Consider the following 19,031-nt stretch of genomic DNA (forward strand, 5'->3'; position numbering starts at 1 on the left):
TGTGCAGAAACAGTCCTTCAGTCTATGGAAAGAAAAACATGATGCAACAAACATGGACACCTTTGCCTGCTCATCCTCAATTCATACTTTTGTGCTGTCATTGCTGATGTTTAACCTTTAGAAGGAGAGAGAACAGGTCTTAGCTTTGTATAAAATCCCACAGTGGGTTCCATCCCCATTAGTACCATATTTTCATTCTTTGTGCAATGTTCTTCCTTCCTCATTACTTAGAATCTGTTCCACCATGGAAGGAGGACTTGGCCAAAAGTCCTAGGCATCTAAGCAGAGCCTGTGTCCCATGGATCCATTGTGATGATGGTAGTTAAAATGTTCCCCTGTGATTCCAGGAAAAGATCTGTGACAGAAAGGTCTCAGGACTTGACTTTCTCTTGGCTTCAGCAGAGAACTTCAGCATTTGTTGAGAATCAACTATCTCCCAGCCAATAGGAGAAACTCTCAAGATCCTGGCAGTCCTAAGGGAAGAATCGTCACAACACAATGACTATTAAATATTAACGATGAAAGTCATCAGACATTCCACAAGAAGAAAGTGGCCTATGTGATTTAACTGTATCTTATTTGGCTAAAAATACAGTTATGCTTAGAAAAAGGGGCAATTAAAGAAGTCTTCACTGCTGACTTTGTGTCACTCTCTCTCTTTACCTTTTGTTTTTGAGATGGGTCAGCTTGCTCCTTTATGTGTTTCATCAGGGCAGTAGGTATCAGACTTAGGTCTCCTACCTACATTCACACCGGAGGAATTTTGTGACTATGCTTTTCTTTCTCGAGCTACTACTCAGTTCATATTAGACACACGTGCATACACTTACACACACATTATTAGACTGAATTGGCTACATACTGATTCCATTCAAAGAAAGAGTGAATCTAACACATAAGTAAACACAGGCTGTAGACTGTAGGTCTTCATGAATCACTGACAAAGAAACCTAATAACAAATGTTTTTGTTAGAGCTTTGACTCATTTTTTCAAGGACAGAAAGAGTGGGGCTTTTAGATAAAATACTTTCCTCATTAATTTTTTCTTTTAGTTATTTTGCTTTTAATTGCCCAAATAATTAATTTCATTGTATAAACTGATCTAGTACACAGAAATTTATATCAGAATGGTAGGGTCTTCTGATTGAGCTTTTCTATTTGAAATATTTATATCACAGTTTGACAATCCCAGCGACATACTAGGCACATTCTTTTAAATTGTATTTAGCAGAATCATTATGGTTAATCAAACCTGATCTAGAAAAATGGCTTTTAGCAATATAAGCCCTTTTTTAAAGCTTTGGAGAACTTGTATAAGAAACATGATGTCAAAAATCACTGACCAGTTATTTTTTGCTTTATCAGAGAAACGGACAGATAAATCAGCTGTGTCTGGGGCCATTCGATTGAAAATCAATGTGGAAATAAAAGGAGAGGAGAAGGTTGCTCCTTATCATTTACAATATACATGTTTACATGAGGTAAGTAAATTGAATTGTATTAATAACAAAACCTAGGAAAGATTGTATTGTTTATGGATCATGCAACAAAATATTCGTTTTAAAAATAGAATTGAATTAGGTTTGTAAAATTGTCCCTGAAGTTCTTACTCTGTACTATAGCAAGTGATGTGCTAGGGTATCACATAGCCTATGTATTACCCCCTGAAGAGAGAGCTGGTTGTCTTTTTTTATTTCTTGCGGTACGCGGGCCTCTCACTGCTGTGGCCTCTCCCGTTGCGGAGCACAGGCTTCGGACGCGCAGGCTCAGCGGCCATGGCTCACGGGCCCAGCCACTGTGCGGCATGTGGGATCTTCCCGGACCAGGGCACGAACCCGTGTCCCCTGCATCGGCAGGTGGACTCTCAACCACTGCGCCACCAGGGAAGCCCGAGCTGGTTGTCTTTGAATGAGATTTAGAACAAACATACGAGGCGGGTTTTAATAAATGAGACAATAAGGTGATAATGAACAAGTAGACCAAATTAAATTACCGTTCTTCCAGGGAGGAAGAAGAATATTAGAAAGCATTCATTGAAGAAATAAGTCATGATATTTTGGAAGCATTGTAAATATATAGTTCTTTAATAATGGAGGAGAGGATCCAAATCATGATAGTTTTTGAGAATTCTGAGTAAGTGTTCAGCTTTTGTTGAAGATTTAATTAGTATTATCTATTAAATATAAAAATTCTGACGTTGTAGCAATGGCTTTGGAGAGCTAATGTAATTAGCAGTAATTTTGTCTTTCTTTTTCTGAGTACAACAGAGGGCTTTATACATACTGAAGCCTCCTCCATTTTAACTACCCTTTGCACAAACACATCTGGGTGGCGAGTATCAGAATATAGTTTTCCATCCATGGATAGTAGAGACTATACTACCCAGTAGAAGGAGCCTGGTTGGCTTAGAGAGAGGTAGAGACCACCCAATTTGAGTCAAAAGGGCAGATTCATCAGTTCTCGTTTGCGCCTCAGTGTAAATGCACAGACAGATAATCTTGGGCTTTTATTATTGGGTGCTTTGCAACTGAGAGCTTAGTTAGACATGTCACCAGAGCTTTTCCCTGATCCAAATGACACATCCCATGTATCAAAAAATATGAAGTGAAGCTGAGGAATATGCCTTTTCCCATGTTCAAAGGGTACAGAGGAAGTACCTTCCTAAGAAAGAAAAAGATAGCTGGGAGAATCTTTGCCTTTGTACATGATTTTTCCCAAATATATCTATGAAAATGTATATATGTAATTATTTTCACCTCCATTTTACTAAAGAAGGAAGTGAGGAACAATATTTAAGTCATTTACACATTATACAGTCATTAGATAGAGAACCAAGCCTTAATGTCCTGACTCCAGTATAGCCAGTGATAATCCGTCAAGAAAGGTGGTTCAGTTTTTAGAGCAATACCAATAAATCCCTTGAACTGGCAGGATGGGGAGCCAACACTGGCCTTAAAATGCGGGTAGAGATTTAGGATCCCAGGAACAGCATCATGCTTTGTTTTTCAGTCTTCTGTTGGTCCAAGCCACAAAAAGAAGTGAAATCCAAGAAAGGGTCCTTCAGTGACCCAGGCTGCCTCCATGCAGCAGTTTCTCAGCTTCTTCGAAGCAGAAAGGAATTCTTTGTAGTGATTTTTTTCATTTCAAAGTTCTAAAGATATTTATTTTCAACCTGAATTCATTGTCATGACTCATACCATTTTGCAGCCAAAGTCCTTTAGTATTATTTGCATACCTAGAGTGTGTATTAACATAGCCCAAACACATTGTTCGTCCAGAGCTTTATAATTTACTCAGAGCCCATGAATGCAAAAGATGTTCCAGAATGTAGAAATGTTTACATGAAAAAACATTTACTTCCTTCTAAAATGATTTGGTATATCTGAAACACTTAAATCATTGATTCCGTATAAACTGAGACATAAAATCAGAATTTGTATGAAGATGAGGTACGTTAGAATGAAAATCTGAGACATTTCTATTATTTATAGATGCTGATGAAACATTATATGCAATTATAAGTATAATTTACTGAAAGTTACAGTTAAATATATCTGGCCTAATCTGAGAAAACTGAACATTTGAAAACCACTTACTTTTAGAATTTGTTCCATTACTTGACTGAAGTGAAATCTAATGGTGGAGTGAAAATCCCAGAGGTCAAAGGGGATGAAGCCTGGAAGGTTTTCTTTGATGATGCCTCCCAAGAAATAGTCGATGAATTTGCCATGCGTTACGGGATTGAATCCATTTATCAAGCTATGACGTAAGTATTATAGAACATTTACATTATCAAAATCTCTGTTGAAATCCAAAGGGGGAATAGAAAGAGTGTTCATTTCCCTTCTAAATCAAATGAAATTTTGATTAAAAAGACAGTTACATTTGGGATGTAATTGATTGGATGCTGGCTACTTTCTCTACTACAGCTATAAAGTATTAAGGATTTGGTAACTCACTACCATCATCTTCCCAATTCTTATTCCATTCCCATGTGCTGTTCTTTGACTAGCAGCATTAGCAGCACCTGGGAACTTAGAAATGTGAAATTTCTTCCTTACTTCAGACCTATTGAGTCAGAATCTCTAAAGGGGAGGCCCAGCGATCTGTGTTTTAATATTCCCAACACGTGATTCTCATACACTCTGAAGTAAGAGAACCAATGCCTTACTTGATATCTGAGAAAACTAAAGCCTGATGATTAAAGTGAGTCGTCCAAGGTTACAGAGCCTGTTAGCATCAGAGACACATCTAGAGTCCTTATGGTGTTGACCGTAACTTTAGACTATATCCTTCCTTCCTATATTTAGCTCAGTGCTGCTACTTTGGCGAAACCAAGATTTATTGACCACCCGTAGAACCCAAACACTACAGTAAATGTGATCCTGTAGAAGTGAGCCATACAGAAACACACCCCTTACTGAGGAGTTTCAGTAAGGATTTAGAATGGGGTTATATTACTTGTCCAGCAGAGTTTATCTTTTGAAACCTGGTCTAAGTTTATAAGTGCATTCTGTTCAGATATAAACCATGTATAATATGTAAACTATGTACATATATTAGGACTATTTTTTCATATTAGAGATCAAATCATATTTTCATGTGAACAGAATAGATGCTGGCCCAGATAGTCAATCATTTTCAGCCAACTTGATGGGTATATTAGACCAAAATCTTCAAGGTTTATTGCTCAGAGAATTTAATCAACAGTCATATTTCTAGAACATCATATGTAAGAATGATTTTTTAAAATTTTCTGATAGTGTATGCTTTTTCAGTTTACAGAATTGTCCTCATGCTAAATAACAAAGGCTTACAGATTCTTAGGTATGAAGAGGAACTTAGAGGTCACCCAGTTGAAACTCCCTCTGAATCAGGAAACCCTGTTTTTGCATCCCTCACTAGTTGTTATCATCCCTTTGTTTGCTCACCTGCAGTAACAGGGAGCTCACTCCTTTTTCTTTTAATTGAAGTATAGTTGATTTACAGTGTTGTGCTAATTTCTGCTGTATAGCAGAGTGACTCAGTTATACACATATATCCATTCTTTTTTATCTTCTTTTCCATTATGGTTTATCCCAGGAGATTGGATGTAGTTCTCTGTGCTATACAGTAGGACCTTGCTGTTTATCCATTCTAAATGTAATAGTTGGCATCTACTAACCCCAGACTCCCAGTTGACCCCTCTCCCTTTCCCACTCCCCCTTGGCAACCACAAGTCTGTTCTGTATGTCTGTTTCTGTTTTGTAGGTAGGTTCTTTTGTGCCATATTTTAGATTCCACATATAAGTGATACTATATGGTATTTGTCTTTCTCTTTCTGACTTCACTTAGTATTATAATCTCTAGTTACTTCCGTGTTGCTGAAAATGGCATTATTTCATTCTTTTTTAGTATTCCATTGTATGTACATACTATATCTTCTTTATCCATTCATCTATCAGTGGACATTTAGGTTGTTTTCATGTCTTGGCTATTGTGAACATTGCTGCTATGAACATAGTAGGGGTGCTTGTATCTTTTTGAATTGTAGTTTTGTCTGGGTATATGCCCAGGAATGGGATTGCTGTATCATATGGTAGTTCTAATTTTAGTTTTCTGAGGAACTTCCATGCTGTTTTCCACAGTGGCTGCACCAACTTACATTCCCACCAACAGTGTAGGAACATTCCCTTTTCTCCATACTCTCTCCAGCATTTGTTATTTGTAAACTTTTTAATGATGGCCATTCTGACTGGTGTGAGGTGGTACCTCATTGTAGCTTTGATTTGCATTTCTCTAATAATTAGTGATGTTGAGCATCTTTTCATGTGCCTATTGGCCATCTGTATGTCTTCTTTGGAGAAATGTCTATTAAGGTCTTCCGCCCATTTTTCAATTGGGTTGTTTGTTTTTTTGTTGTTGTGTTGTATGAGCTGCATACAATATGTGTTGTGTATTTTGGAGATTAAGCCCTTGTTGATCGCATCATTTGCAAATATTTTCTCCCATTCCATAGGTTGTCTTTTTGGTTTTTTTGTATGGTTTCCTTTGCTGCATAAAAGCTTGTAAGTTTGATTAGGTCCCATTTGTTTATTTTTGGTTTTATTTCTATTGCCTTGGGAGACTGACCTATGAAAATATGGTACGATTTATGTCAGAGAATGTTTTGCCTGTGCTCTCTTATAGGAGTTTATCATGTCATGTCTTACGTTAAATAAGTCTTTAAGCCATTTTGAGTTTATTTTTGAGCATGGTGTGAGGGTGTGTTCTAACTTCATTGATTTACATGCATCTGTCCAACTTTCCCAGCACCAATTGCTGAAGAGACTGTCTTTTTCCCATTTTATATTCTTGCCTCCTTTGTTGAAGATAAATTGGCCATAGGTGTGTGGGTTTATTTCTGGGCTCTCCATTTTTTCCCCCATTGATCCGTTTTTCCCCCATTATCCGTTTTTGTACCAATACCACACTGTTTTGATTACTGTAGCTTTGTAGTATTGTCTGAAGTCTGGGAGAGTTATGCCTCCTGCTTTGTTATTTTTCCTCAGGATTTCTTTTGAAAATTCTGGGTCTTTTATAGTTCTATATAAATTTTTGGATTATTTGTTCTACTCCTGTGAAAAATATCATGGGTATATTGATAGGGATCACATTAAATCTGTAGATTGCTTTGGGTAGTATTGCCATTTTAACAATATTAATTCTTCCAATCCAAGAGCATGGGATATCCTTCCATTTCTTTGAATCCTCTTTTATTTCCTTTATTAATGTTTTAATATTCTCAGCATACAAGTCTTTCACCTCCTTGGTCAGGATTTATTCCTAGGCATTTTATTTTTTTGGTGCGATTTTAAAAGTTATTTTTTTTACATTCCCTTTCTGATATTTCATTGTTAGTGTAAAAAAATGCAACTGATTTCTGAATGTTAGTCTTGTATCCTGCCACGTTGCTGAATTCATATATTAGATCTAGTAGTTTTTGTGTGGAATCATTAGGGTTTTCTATATATAGTATGTCATCTGCATATAGTGACAATTTTACCTCTTCCCTTCCAATTTGGATACCTTTTATTTCTTTTTCTTGTCTGATTGCTGTGACTAGGACTTCCAATACTACATTGAATAGAAGTGGTGAGAGTGGGCATCCTTGGCTTGTCCCAGATTTTAGCAGGATGGCTTTCAGCTTTTCACCATTGAGTGTTATATTCGTTGTGGGTTTGTGATAAATAGTTTTTTTATGTTGAGATATGTTCCCTCTATACCCACTTTTGTAAGAGTTTTTACCATGAATAGATATTGAATTTTGTCAAATGATTTTTCTGCATCTATTGAGATGATCATGTTGTTTTTGACTTTTCTTTTGCTAATGTGGTGTATTACATTGATTAATTTGCATATGTTGAACCATCCTTGTGAACTTGGGGTGAATCCCACTTGGTCATGTTGTATGATCATTTTTATGTGTTGTTGGACTTGATTTGCTAATATTTTGTTGAGAATTTTTGCATCTATAGTCATCAAAGATATTGGCCTGTAATTTTCCTTTCTGGTGGTATCTTTGTCTGGTTTTGGTATCAGTGTGATGGTGGCTTCATAAAATGTCTTTGAGAGTGGTCCCTCCTCTTCAATCTTTTGGAAGAGTTTAAGGAGGATTGGAATAAGTTCTTTGTATGTGTGGTAGGTAGAATTCTCCTGTGAAGCCATCTGGTCCTGGACTTTTGTTTGTAGGGAGTTTGTTTTGTTTTGTTTTGTTTTAATTACAGATTCTGATTTATTTCTAGTGATCCGTTTGTTCAGATTATCTATTTCTTCTTGATTCAATTTTGGTGGGCTGTATGTTTCTAGGAAGTTGTCCATTTCTTCTAGGTTGTCAAATTTGTTGGCATATAATTGATCATAGTATTCTCTTATGATTTTTGCAGTATCAGTTGAGATCTCTTCTTTTCATTTCTTATTTTGTTTATTTGGGTCCTCTCTCTTGTCTTCTTGATTATCCTGGCCAGAGGTTTGTCATTTTTTTTTTACCATTTCAAAGAACCAGCTTTTGGTTTAATTGATTTTTTTCCTATTTTTTAATCCCTATTTTATTTATTTCTACCCTGATTTTTATTATTTCCTTCCTTCTGATGACATTAGGTTTTGTCTGTTCTTTTTTTTCTAATTCTTTTAGATGGTTGGTTAGCTTGTTTATTTGAGATTTTTGTTGTTTTTTGAGGAAGACATGTATCACTATGGACTTCCCTCTAAAAACTGCTTTTGCTGCATCCTGTAGATTTTGTGTAGTTGTGTTTTCATTGTCATTTGTCTCAAGGTACTTTTTAATTTCCTTTTTGATTTTCTAGTTGACCCACTGGTTTTTTAGTAGCATGTTGTTTACTCTCCATTTGATCGTTTGTTTTTCATTTCTTTTCCCATGGTTGATTTCTAGTTTCAGGCCATTGTGGTCAGGGAAGATGCTTGAAATAATTTCTATACTCTTAAATTTTTTGAGGTTAGTTTTGTGCCCTAGTACATGGTTAATTCTAGAAAATGTTCCATGTGCCCTTGAAAAGAATATGTATTTTTTTAATGTAATGTCCTGAAAATATCAATTAAGACTAACTGTTCTGTTGTATCATTTAGGATCCTGTTGCCTCATTGATTTTCTGTCTAGATCTGTTCATTGATGTGAGTGGGGTGTTAACATCTCCTACTATTGTTGTATTCCCATCAATTTCTCCCTTTATGTCTGTTAGTATTTGGGGTTTTTTTGTTTTGATTTTTGTTTTGTCTTTTTTGCAGTACGCGGGCCTCTCACTGTTGTGGCCTCTCCTGTTGCGGAGCACAGACTCCGGACGCGCAGGCTCAGCGGCCATGGCTCACGGGTCCAGCCACTCTGTGGCATGTGGGATCTTCCCGGACCGGGGCATGAACCTGTGTCCCCTGCATTAGCAGGCAGACTCTCAAAGTATTTGTTTTATGTATCTGGGTGCTCCTATATTAGGTGTATGTACATTGATGAGTGTAAAATCTTCTTCTTGTATTGATCCTTTTACCATTATATAGTGTCCTTCTTTATCTTTCTTTATGGCCTGTGTTTTAAAGTCTGATATGAATATTGCAACTCCTGCTTTCTTTTCATTTCTATCTGCATGAAATATCTTTTTCCATCCCCTCACTTTCAATCTATGTGTGTCCTTTGCTCTAAGGTGGGTCTCTTGTAGGCAGCATATTGTAGGCTCTTGTTTTTTTATCCAGTCTGCCACTCTATATCTTTTAATTGAAACATTCAGCCCATTGACATTTAAGATAATTATTGATACATATGTATTTATTGCCATTTTAAACCTTGTTTTCCAGTTGATTCTGTGCTGCTTCTTTGTTCCTTTGTTTTTCTTTCTGTGGTTTGATGATTTCCTTTTATTTTATGCTTGCGTTCTTTTGGGGTTTTGTGAATCTATTTTATGTTTTTGATTTGTGGCTGCCCTGTTTTTCAAGTATGTTAACCCCTTTCTATATCTGCTTGCTTTAGACTGATAGTCATATAGGCTCAAACACATTCCAAAAAAAAGAATCTACATGCACATTCTTAAAAAAAAATAATCTACATTTTCCATTTTATTACTCTCCTTCCACACATTTTATGATTTTGATGTTCTTTTTTACATCTTCATGTTTATCCTTTTGCTGTTCCATGTGTTTACCATTGCTTTCACAGTAGTTTTTATTTTTGTTCTTTAATCATCTGTATACTGGCTAATTTAAGTGATTTACTTTCCAATTGTGATTTCCTCCTTCCTATATCTGCTTGTTTCTTTTCAATTTAGAGAAGAACTTTCAACATTTCTTCTAAGGTAGGTTTAGTATCCTGTATTCTTTTAGTTTTTGCTTGTCTTAGAAATTGTTTATTTCTCCTATTTTAAATGATAATCTTGATTGGTATAGTATTCAAGGTTGCAGATTTTTCTCTTTCAAGACTTTGAGTATATTTTGCCACTCCCTTCTAGCCTATAGAGTTTCTGTAGAGAAATCAGCTGATAGCCTTATGGGGGTTCCCTTGTAATTAACACTTTGTTTTTATCTTGCTGCCTTTAGAATCCTCTCTTCATCTTTAACTTTACCATTTTTATTATAATATGTCTTGGTGTAGGTCTGTTTGGGTTCATCTTGTTTGGGACCCTCTATGCTTCCTATATCTGGATATCTGTTTCCTTATTTAGGTTTGGAAAGTTTTCAGCCATAATTTCTTCAAATACATTTTCAGTCCTTTTTTCTCTTTCTTCTCCTTCTGGAATCCCTATTATACATAGATTGGCATGCTTTATATTATCCCATAGGTCTCCTATATTGCTTTCATTTTTTTAAATTTGGTTTTCAATCTGCTGTTTTGATTGGCTACTTTTCATTATTTTATCTCCCAGATCACTTATTTGTTCTTCTGCATTATTCATTCTGCTATTCATTGCCTTTAGCTCAGCTTTCATCTTGGCAAATGAACTTTCTAATTTTTCTTGCCTCCTCTTTATAGTTTCTAGTTCCTTTTTACAGCAATCTGCATTTCTGTCAATAGCCTTTCTTAATTCCTTCAGTATTTTCGTTACTTCCTTTTTGGACTCTGTGTCTATTAGACTGAAGAAGTCTGTTTCATTGTTTGCTCTTTCAGGGGAATTCTCTTGGTCTTTTAAGTGGGAATCATTCCTTTGCTTCTTCATTTTGCTTGTATTTCTCTTACTCTGAGTTTAAGAGAAACAATTATCTACTGTAGTCTTGGAGGGATATTTATATTTGGGAGCATCACTGCATATCTTGTGTGGATTTAATATTTTTTGACTTAGGGGCTGTTTTTGGTTTGGATGCTTGCCATCTCTTTCCTCAGTGTGTGCTGGCCATTATCCCCTTGATAGGGGGTGTGCAGGTGCATGGCCTGTGTGCACTCCCAGGAAGGTGGGGGCAGCGGTTGGTGCCCAATCATGGGATCCTCGGCAGCAGCTGTGGTCCGTGCCCGCCTCTTTAGTCTGAAATGGCAGCCGTGTCTCACGCTTGCCCCTGGAGCTCGTGTAGGCAGTGCCCTGCCACCTGAGAGCACTCTCCTGGAGAAGGAAGTTCCTATTTTGGTCCTGCCCCTCTCCTCATGTGCCCCCAGACAATGGTGCCTTGCCTCTCTGGCAGGCCCAGACTTCTTCCCATACTCCCTCAGTTGTGTCACACCACACCCTAGCCCCCTCAAGCTGTCTCCACAAAGCCAACCACAGTCCTCACCCAGGGCCTGACCTCCAAAACCCAAGCCTCAGCACTCAGACCCTGCCAGCCCCAGCAGATGAGCATCTCAGGCTGGGGAGTGCAGGGCAGCGGCACCTACCATCTGTGCAGGTCTCTCTCTGCTTTGCCCTCCATAAACCAGTAACTGTGCTCTCCTCTGAGGCTCCAAAGCTCCCCATCTGTCCTGGCTGATTGTCCTGCAAGTGAGGGGACTTCCCAGGGTACGCAAACCTTCCCTCTTTCACGGCTTCCTCTCTGGGGTGCAGGACCCGTCCTGACTCCTTTTTCTCTCTTTTTTTTTTTCCTTTTTTCTTTTTTCCTACCCAGTTATGTGGAGATTTTCTTGCCCTTTTGGGAGTCTGAGGTCTTCTGCCAGCATTCAGTAGATGTTCTGTGAGAATTGTTCCACGCGTAGATGTATTTTTGATGTATTTGTGGGAGAAGGTGAGCGCCATATCCTACTCCTCCACCATCTTCATCCGATCTCTGGGAGCTCATTCCTTTTGAGGCAACCTATTTTGAAGCTGGGCAGCCATGATGAAGTCTGTGACAGCTGTCTGCTCTGTCCTATATCAATGGCTATAAGAACTCATCAGAGCAACTAGTATAAAATTTGATTACAATTAGAATGTAACTATGATTTAATAGTCTAAAGTAAATGAACTGTACTGCCAAGAGAACTATGTTTAAAAAAACCCACAAAAACAAAAAAATCTTCGGGAAAGAATCCCAGTAAAAGAAAGGATCAAGTTAAATTTATTCCAAAATATCTCTGTGAGCTGATGTCGGATTTCTTCATCGCCGTGTTTCTGATATTCTGAGAAACACAACCATGTTAATACAGAAAAAAATGGTAAATGTATGGTAGTTTAAAAGAGAAGAATCATAGATCCTTCAACTTATTACTTTCATTTTTCTATTACCTTTTTAACTTAAGTAAACAATAACAATAAAAAATATTTTTGGATGCTTTTTGGTATCCAGTGACTTGCAGATGAATTTGGATCCCATCATACTTATAAGTCAGTGGGACAAAGCCCCTGCTCACATTGAAAATTGTCTGAAGCAGAGGTCAGCATTTTTTTTTCTTTTTGTAAAGGCCAGAGAGTATTTTCAGCTTTGTGGGTCCTATGGTGTCTGTCACAGCCACTCAGTTCTACATTCCTAGTGCATAAACAGCTGTAGATACTAAGTAAACAAAATAGCATGGCTGTGCTCTGATAAAACTCTGTTTTAAAAACAAAATCTATGGGCTGAGTTTGGCTGTGGACTTTAGATTGCCAACTGCTTGTCTAAACAGTGAGAGCAAGGTAGATAAACATAAGGAAAAAGAATGCCTGCTTTTCGTGGGATAAATTGATAATTGCACTTTGACAGTAACAAAATGAGGCACATTATCTCTACTGCTGGTTACACATGTGATTTGATATTTTTATTTATTAAATGTTTCTATTAGCACTGAGTACTCATCAAGATGGCCTTGACATTTCCCTCAACTTGACAAAACTTTAGACAGGCTTCTTTCTGCCTCTAGGCCCCAGGCCTTCCCCTCACCTTGGCCCTTAAAGAATCCAGAAAGTCTAACCTCAGAGGGCCCTACCTTCACTTTTCTCAGAGCATTTATTTTAGAAAACTTACTATATTTTTTCACTGTCCTTTTGAGATATAAAAATTTTTAAAGCCTCTTGCCAGTTTTTCAGCCCGGGACCAGCTTTCTCAAGGACCTGGGAGACATCCCTTTCAAATGTCCTCATCAAGGAAGATAGTTCTCGTTTCTCAGTCTTTTTGGGAGCGTAGGATCGTAACTTGGGTAGCTGCCTTACTCCAAGTTGTACTGCTACCTCCTGTCATGAGGGTGAGAGAAAGTTTATTGTTGCTTTGGGTAAGGCCAGTTAGAAAACACACATGACTGGGATTCCCCCCACTGCAGCTCTTAGAAACTCTCCCCTCCATCAATCCACCTCAGCTCTTAAAAACTTTCTCGGGCTTCCCTGGTGGTGCAGTTGAGAGTCCGCCTGCTGATGCAGGGGACATGGGTTCGTGCCCCGGTCCGGGAAGATCCCACATGCCACAGAGTGGCTGGACCCATGAGCCATGGCTGCTGAGCCTGCGCCTCCGGAGCCTGTGCTCCGCAACGGGAGAGGCCACAACAGTGAGAGGCCTGCATAGCTGGGAAAAAAACAAACAAACAAACAAAAAAAAACTTTCTCATTTTTTATTTCATTGAAGTTAAGTTCAGACTAAGTTCTGGTTTCTCTTCCCTATTGCATAGCCTTGAATAAAATGTTGCTCTCCTATTTAATTTTGTCCAGTGCAATTTTTGATTTTATGGCACAAAAATTATCTCACCAGGATATTTTTTTTAAAAATCCTGTTGTTTGACAATCTGATAACTCCTAAAAAAATTTGCTACCAACATAGATATAATCTTTTCATTTACTATTCATTAGTGATCATTACTTGATGAAATTAATTATTTTAATAGGAAAATACATATGTACTCATTTTATATCAGTGTGTAGCTATCATAATTGCATATATATCAATATAATCATGCTTAAGAGAGATAAAGAGACTGGAGTCCCTTAGAGGGGCACTTGAATTCTATTCAAAGATTTACAAATTGAAATCTTGAATGAAGGAGTTACACATCTTTTATTAGTGCTTTGTAAGAAGTTCTGGGTGCATGATAGAAAAGCAGAACATATTTGTAATTGAATGTATGAGAAGTAGAAATTGTTTATCAGAATTACATTTATTAACCTCTCCTGGCATATTCCTTCATGTCAGAAATTTTCAGTTGCCAAAAACAAGCAAAGTGGAACTTGAATGTTTAATTAAGCTGGTGTAGATATCTATTCTACCAATTATGTTGCATTTAAGTGTTTTAGAGCATACTGTATTGAGTGCTCATTTCTTGTAATCTGGAGAAATTTCAGAGTACTGGCATTCTTTTGTCAGGTTTTGAAACATAACTTTCAGAGATGATTTTGATCGTATTTTCCACATGATACGTTTGTAACTTGAGTCCTAAACTATTGTTGGCCAATGAATAATGCAGCCACAACAAAAAAGACTTGATGAATAACCAACTTATCTTTGAATTTAAACTCGTTGCCTATTGAATCGGTAATTTTCTGTTGTTTTGAAACCTTGCTGGAGGGGATCAAGAAACATAACCAGAAAACCAACCAAACAGCAATAAAACAGACCTAGATTTATCAAGCCTATCTCAGAAGTATCCCCTCTTATTTTAAAAAACACAAAATTAAGAAATTCAGCTTCAAGGAAGAAACAAATGTCCTCTCTATATAGTATGGATACTTAAAAGTTTGGGAAAGCACAAAACTGTTTAATTCTTTAGACTTCCCTAGACAACATTGGATCAGAAAAAGGAATCAAATCACAGTTTCTTTTGATATTTAAAGTCCCCTTATGCTTAGCCAGATCCCCAGGTAACTTCATAATCTTGCTCCTTTATTAGAGATTGCTTGGTTTCTTTCAAGCATACTCCCATTTCTTTGAAGATAGATTTGGAGCACAAATAAATAAAGGGGACGTATGTATTAAGCCATAGAGTCTGGATATACATTATTAAAGTTTCCTCTTGTGTATTTCTCCTCATAAGCAGGAGCCTGAATCTATTCTGCTAGTAAATAAACTGAACATTAATACCGAACCTTCCAGTCCTCCAAGGTACGTCCTGCTTACTGTAAATGTTTCTTCCTTTTTACCAGAGAACATTTGCTATGAGGGCACAATGTATTAGTTCTATTTGTCCCATAAAAATCTCTCTTTTGTTTTGGAGCATTCATGTTTTGGAGGAAAAGGATTACAGTTTTCCTGTTTGGACAAGTGATTGATCAGGTACCTGGAGGATCTGTTCCCACATGGTAAATTCAACCATCCATCTAACATAAAAGCAATTTTCCAATTTGTGACAGTAAGAATGAGAGTCTGCTCTCTTTTTCAAAGGAGCACATTATTCCACATGTTTAGCATGAGGTCGGGCAAAAAACCTGTTTACATTGTGAGAATTCTGAGAGCTTTAGATGTTTTTCATCTGTTTATGCAAATATATATATTCTTAATATTCTGACAGACCACCTGTTCACCCCTGAACACAATCAGGGGAATTTCATGTCAAGCACTAAGGATTAAATCGTCCTCTAGAGGTGATTTCTGTCAAGCAAATACATTTTAACTGAGTGTTTAACAAGTCTTTCATTTATTTTAAAATGAAGCCCAAGATGTCTCACAAAATTTGAGATTCTGTTAGGCTATAGTCATGCCTCTATAATACCAAATAACAGAAAAGCATTAGGTCATTGTTTCTTACATTGGCATGCTTAACAAACAACATATACTTTGGCACTGGTCATCTTTATCTAATTCACATTTGAACCAGAACTGTTGAGATACACTTTACTTTAAAGCCACTAGTCATTCTATCTGTTAGAGCTATGAACCTGCTTTCTTTCTTTTTTTTTTTGTAACATCTTTATTGGAGTATAATTGCTTTACAATTGTGTGTTAGTTTCTGCTTTATAACAAAGTGAATCAGCTATGTCTATACATATACCCCAATATCTCCTCTCTCTTTTGTCTCCCTCCCACCCTCCCTATGCCACCCATCTAGGTGGTCACAAAGCACTGAGCTGATCTCCCTATGCTACACAGCTGCTTCCCACTAGCTAGCTATTTTACATTTGGTAGTGTATATATGTCCATGCCACTTTCTCACTTTATCCCAGCTTACCCTTCCCCCTCCCTCTGTCCTCAAGTCCATTCTCTATGTCTGCGTCTTTATTCCTGTCCTGCCCCTAGGTTCTTCAGAAACTTTTTTTTTTTTTAGGTTCCATATATATGTGTTAGCATATAGTATTTGTTTTCCTCTTTCTGACTACTTACTTCACTCTGTATAACAGACTCTAGGTCCATCAGCCTCACTACAAATAACTCAATTTTGTTTCTTTTTATGGCTGAGTAATATTCCATTGCATATATGTGCCACATCTTCTTTATCCATTCATCTGTTGATGGACACTTAGGTTGCTTCCGTGTCCTGGCTATTGTAAATAAAGCTGCAATGAACATTGTGGTACATGACTCTTTTTGAATTATGGTTTTCTCAAGGTACATGCCCAGCAGTGGAACTGCTGGGTTGCACGGTAGCTTTAGGTCTAGTTTTCCAAGGAACCTCCACACTGCTCTCAACAGTGGCCGTACCAATTCACATTCCCACCAACAGTGCAAGAGGTTTCCCCTTTCTCCACACCCTCTCCAGGATCCATTGTCTGTAGATATTTTGATGATGGCCATTCTGATTGGTGTGAGGTGATATCTCATTGTAGTCTTGATTTGCATCTCTCTAGCCATTAGCACTGTTGAGCATCCTTTCATGTGTTTGTTGGCAATACGTATATCTTCTTTGGAGAAATGTCCATCCAGGTCTTCTGTCCTTCATTTGAAGGATAAGCTAGTTTGTGTTAAGCAGTATGTATTGGTTCAGTCATTTGCATCATATTTGTTAGCATTTATTGGTGGCAGAGTGTTTGCCTAGGTACAGAATTAATAGCCCTTAGTAATGACTGCTGCTGGTGTGTATTTTTGTAAATGTTATGAACTCACTGAAAGGAATAAAAACACACACACACACAAAAAATGCCTTTTTTTTTTTTTGCCAAGGACAGTGTTGCTGCCTAAAAAAAATGATGCTATAAAATAGTGACAGCTTCCTTCTGAATAGCCCCTGATTGGGCTGTTTGTTTTTTTGATATTGAGCTGCATGAACTGCTTGTAAATTTTTGAGATTAATCCTTTGTCAGTTGCTTCATCTGCAAACATTTTCTCCCATTCTGAGGGTTGTCAGCGCGTCCCCTTTATGTTTTACTTTGCTGTGAAAAAGCTTCTAAGTTTCATTAGGTCCCATTTTGCTTATCTTTGTTTTTATTTCCATTGCTCTAGGAGCTGGGTCATAAGGGATCTTGCTGTGATTTATGTCATGGAGTGTTCTGCCTATGTTTTCCTCGAAGAGTTTTATAGTGCCTGGCCTTACATTTAGGTCTTTAAACTTTTTTTCTTTTAACGTCTTTATTGGAGTATAATTACTTTACAAGGGTGTGTTAGTTTCTGCATTATAACAAAGTGAATCAGTTATAATATACATACATTCCCATATCTCTTCCCTCTTGCGTCTCCCACCCTCCCACCCTCCCTATCTCACCCCTTTAGGTGGTCACAAACCACCGAGATGATCTCCCTGTGCTATGCGGCAGCTTCCCACTAGCTATTTTACGTTTGGTAGTGTATATATGTCCATGCCACTCTCTCACTTTGTCACAGCTGACCCTTCCCCCTCCCCATATCCTCAGGTCCATTCTCTAGTAGGTCTGTGTCTTTATTCCCATTTTGCCCCTAGGTTCCGCATGACCTTTTTTTTCCCCCCTTAGATTCTATATATATGTGTTAGCATATGGCATTTGTTTTTCTCTTTCTGACATACATGATACTGTATGACAGACTCTGGGTCCATCCACCTCACTACAAATAACTCAATTTCATTTCTTTTTATGGCTGAGTAATATTCCATTGTATATATGTGCCACATCTTCTTTATCCATTCATCTGTTGATGGACCCTTAGGATGCTGCCATGTCCTCGCTATTGTAAATAGACATGCAGTGAACATTGTGGTACATGACTCTTTTTGAATTATGGTTTTCTCAGGGTATATGCCCAGTAGTGGGATTGCTGGGTCGCATGGTAGTTCTATTTGTAGTTTTTTTAAGGAACCTCCATACTGTTCTCCATAGCGTCTGTATAAATTTACATCCCCACCAACAGTGCAAGAGGGTTCCCTTTTCTCCACACCCTCTCCAGCATTTATTGTTTGTAGGTTTTTTCATGATGGCCATTCTGACTGGTGTGAGTTGATATCTCACTGTAGTTTTGATGTGCATTTCTCTAATGATTAATGATGTTGAGCATTCATTCATGTGTTTGTTGACAGTCTGTATATGTTCTTTGGAGAAATGTCTGTCTAGGTCTTCTGCCCATTTTTGGATTGGGTTGTTTGTTTTTTTGATATTGAGCTGCATGAGCTGCTTGTAAATTTTGGAGATTAATCCTTTGTCAGTTGCTTCATTTGCAAATATTTTCTCCCATTCTGAGGGCTGTCTTTTGGTCTTGTTTATGGTTTCCTTTGCTGTGAAAAAGCTTTTAAGTTTCATTAGGTCCCTTTTGTTTATTTTAGTTTTTATTTCCATTTCTGTATGAGGTGGGTCAAAAAGGATCTTGCTGTGATTGATGTCATAGAGTGTTCTGCCTATGTTTTCCTCTAAGAGTTTGATAGTGTCAGGCCTTACATTTAGGTCTTTAATCCATTTTGAGCTTATTTTTGTGTATGGTTTTAGGGAGTATTCTAATTTCATACTTTTACATGTAGCTGTCCAGTTTTCCCAGCACCACTTACTGAAGAGGCTGTCTTTTCTCCACTGTATATTCTTGCCTCCTTTATCAAAGATAAGGTGACCATCTGAGCACGGGTTTATCTCTGGGGTTTCTATCCTGGTCCATTAATCTATATTTCTCTTTTTGTGCCAGTACCATACTGTCTTGATTACTGTAGCTTTGCAGTATAGTCTGAAGTCAGGGAGGTTAATTTCTCCAGCTCCCTTTATCTTTCTCAACATTGCTTTGTCTATACGGGATCTTTTGTGTTTCCAAACAAATTGTGAAATTTTTTGTTCTAGTTCTGTGAAAAATGCCAGTGATATTTTGATAAGGATTGCATTGAATCTGTAGATTGC

At 37.5% G+C, this 19,031-nt stretch overlaps 1 protein-coding gene across 1 annotated transcript in view; it reads left to right on the plus strand.

Annotated features, from left to right (window-relative positions):
- The window catches only part of LOC113629025 (protein unc-13 homolog C), a 340,801-nt gene that overhangs the window by 61,350 nt on the left and 260,420 nt on the right, over positions 1-19,031 (plus strand). Inside the window, exons 8-9 of the mRNA XM_027123068.1 lie at positions 1,366-1,481; positions 3,603-3,766. Coding sequence (XP_026978869.1) covers positions 1,366-1,481; positions 3,603-3,766 — 280 coding nt within the window. The remainder of the gene's footprint in view (positions 1-1,365; positions 1,482-3,602; positions 3,767-19,031) is intronic.

Source organism: Aethalodelphis obliquidens, unplaced genomic scaffold (assembly GCF_003676395.1).
Source record: "Aethalodelphis obliquidens isolate GAN/ISIS:26980383/991018 unplaced genomic scaffold, ASM367639v1 scaffold26, whole genome shotgun sequence".
In the NCBI taxonomy this organism is placed as follows: Eukaryota; Metazoa; Chordata; class Mammalia; order Artiodactyla; family Delphinidae; genus Aethalodelphis; species Aethalodelphis obliquidens.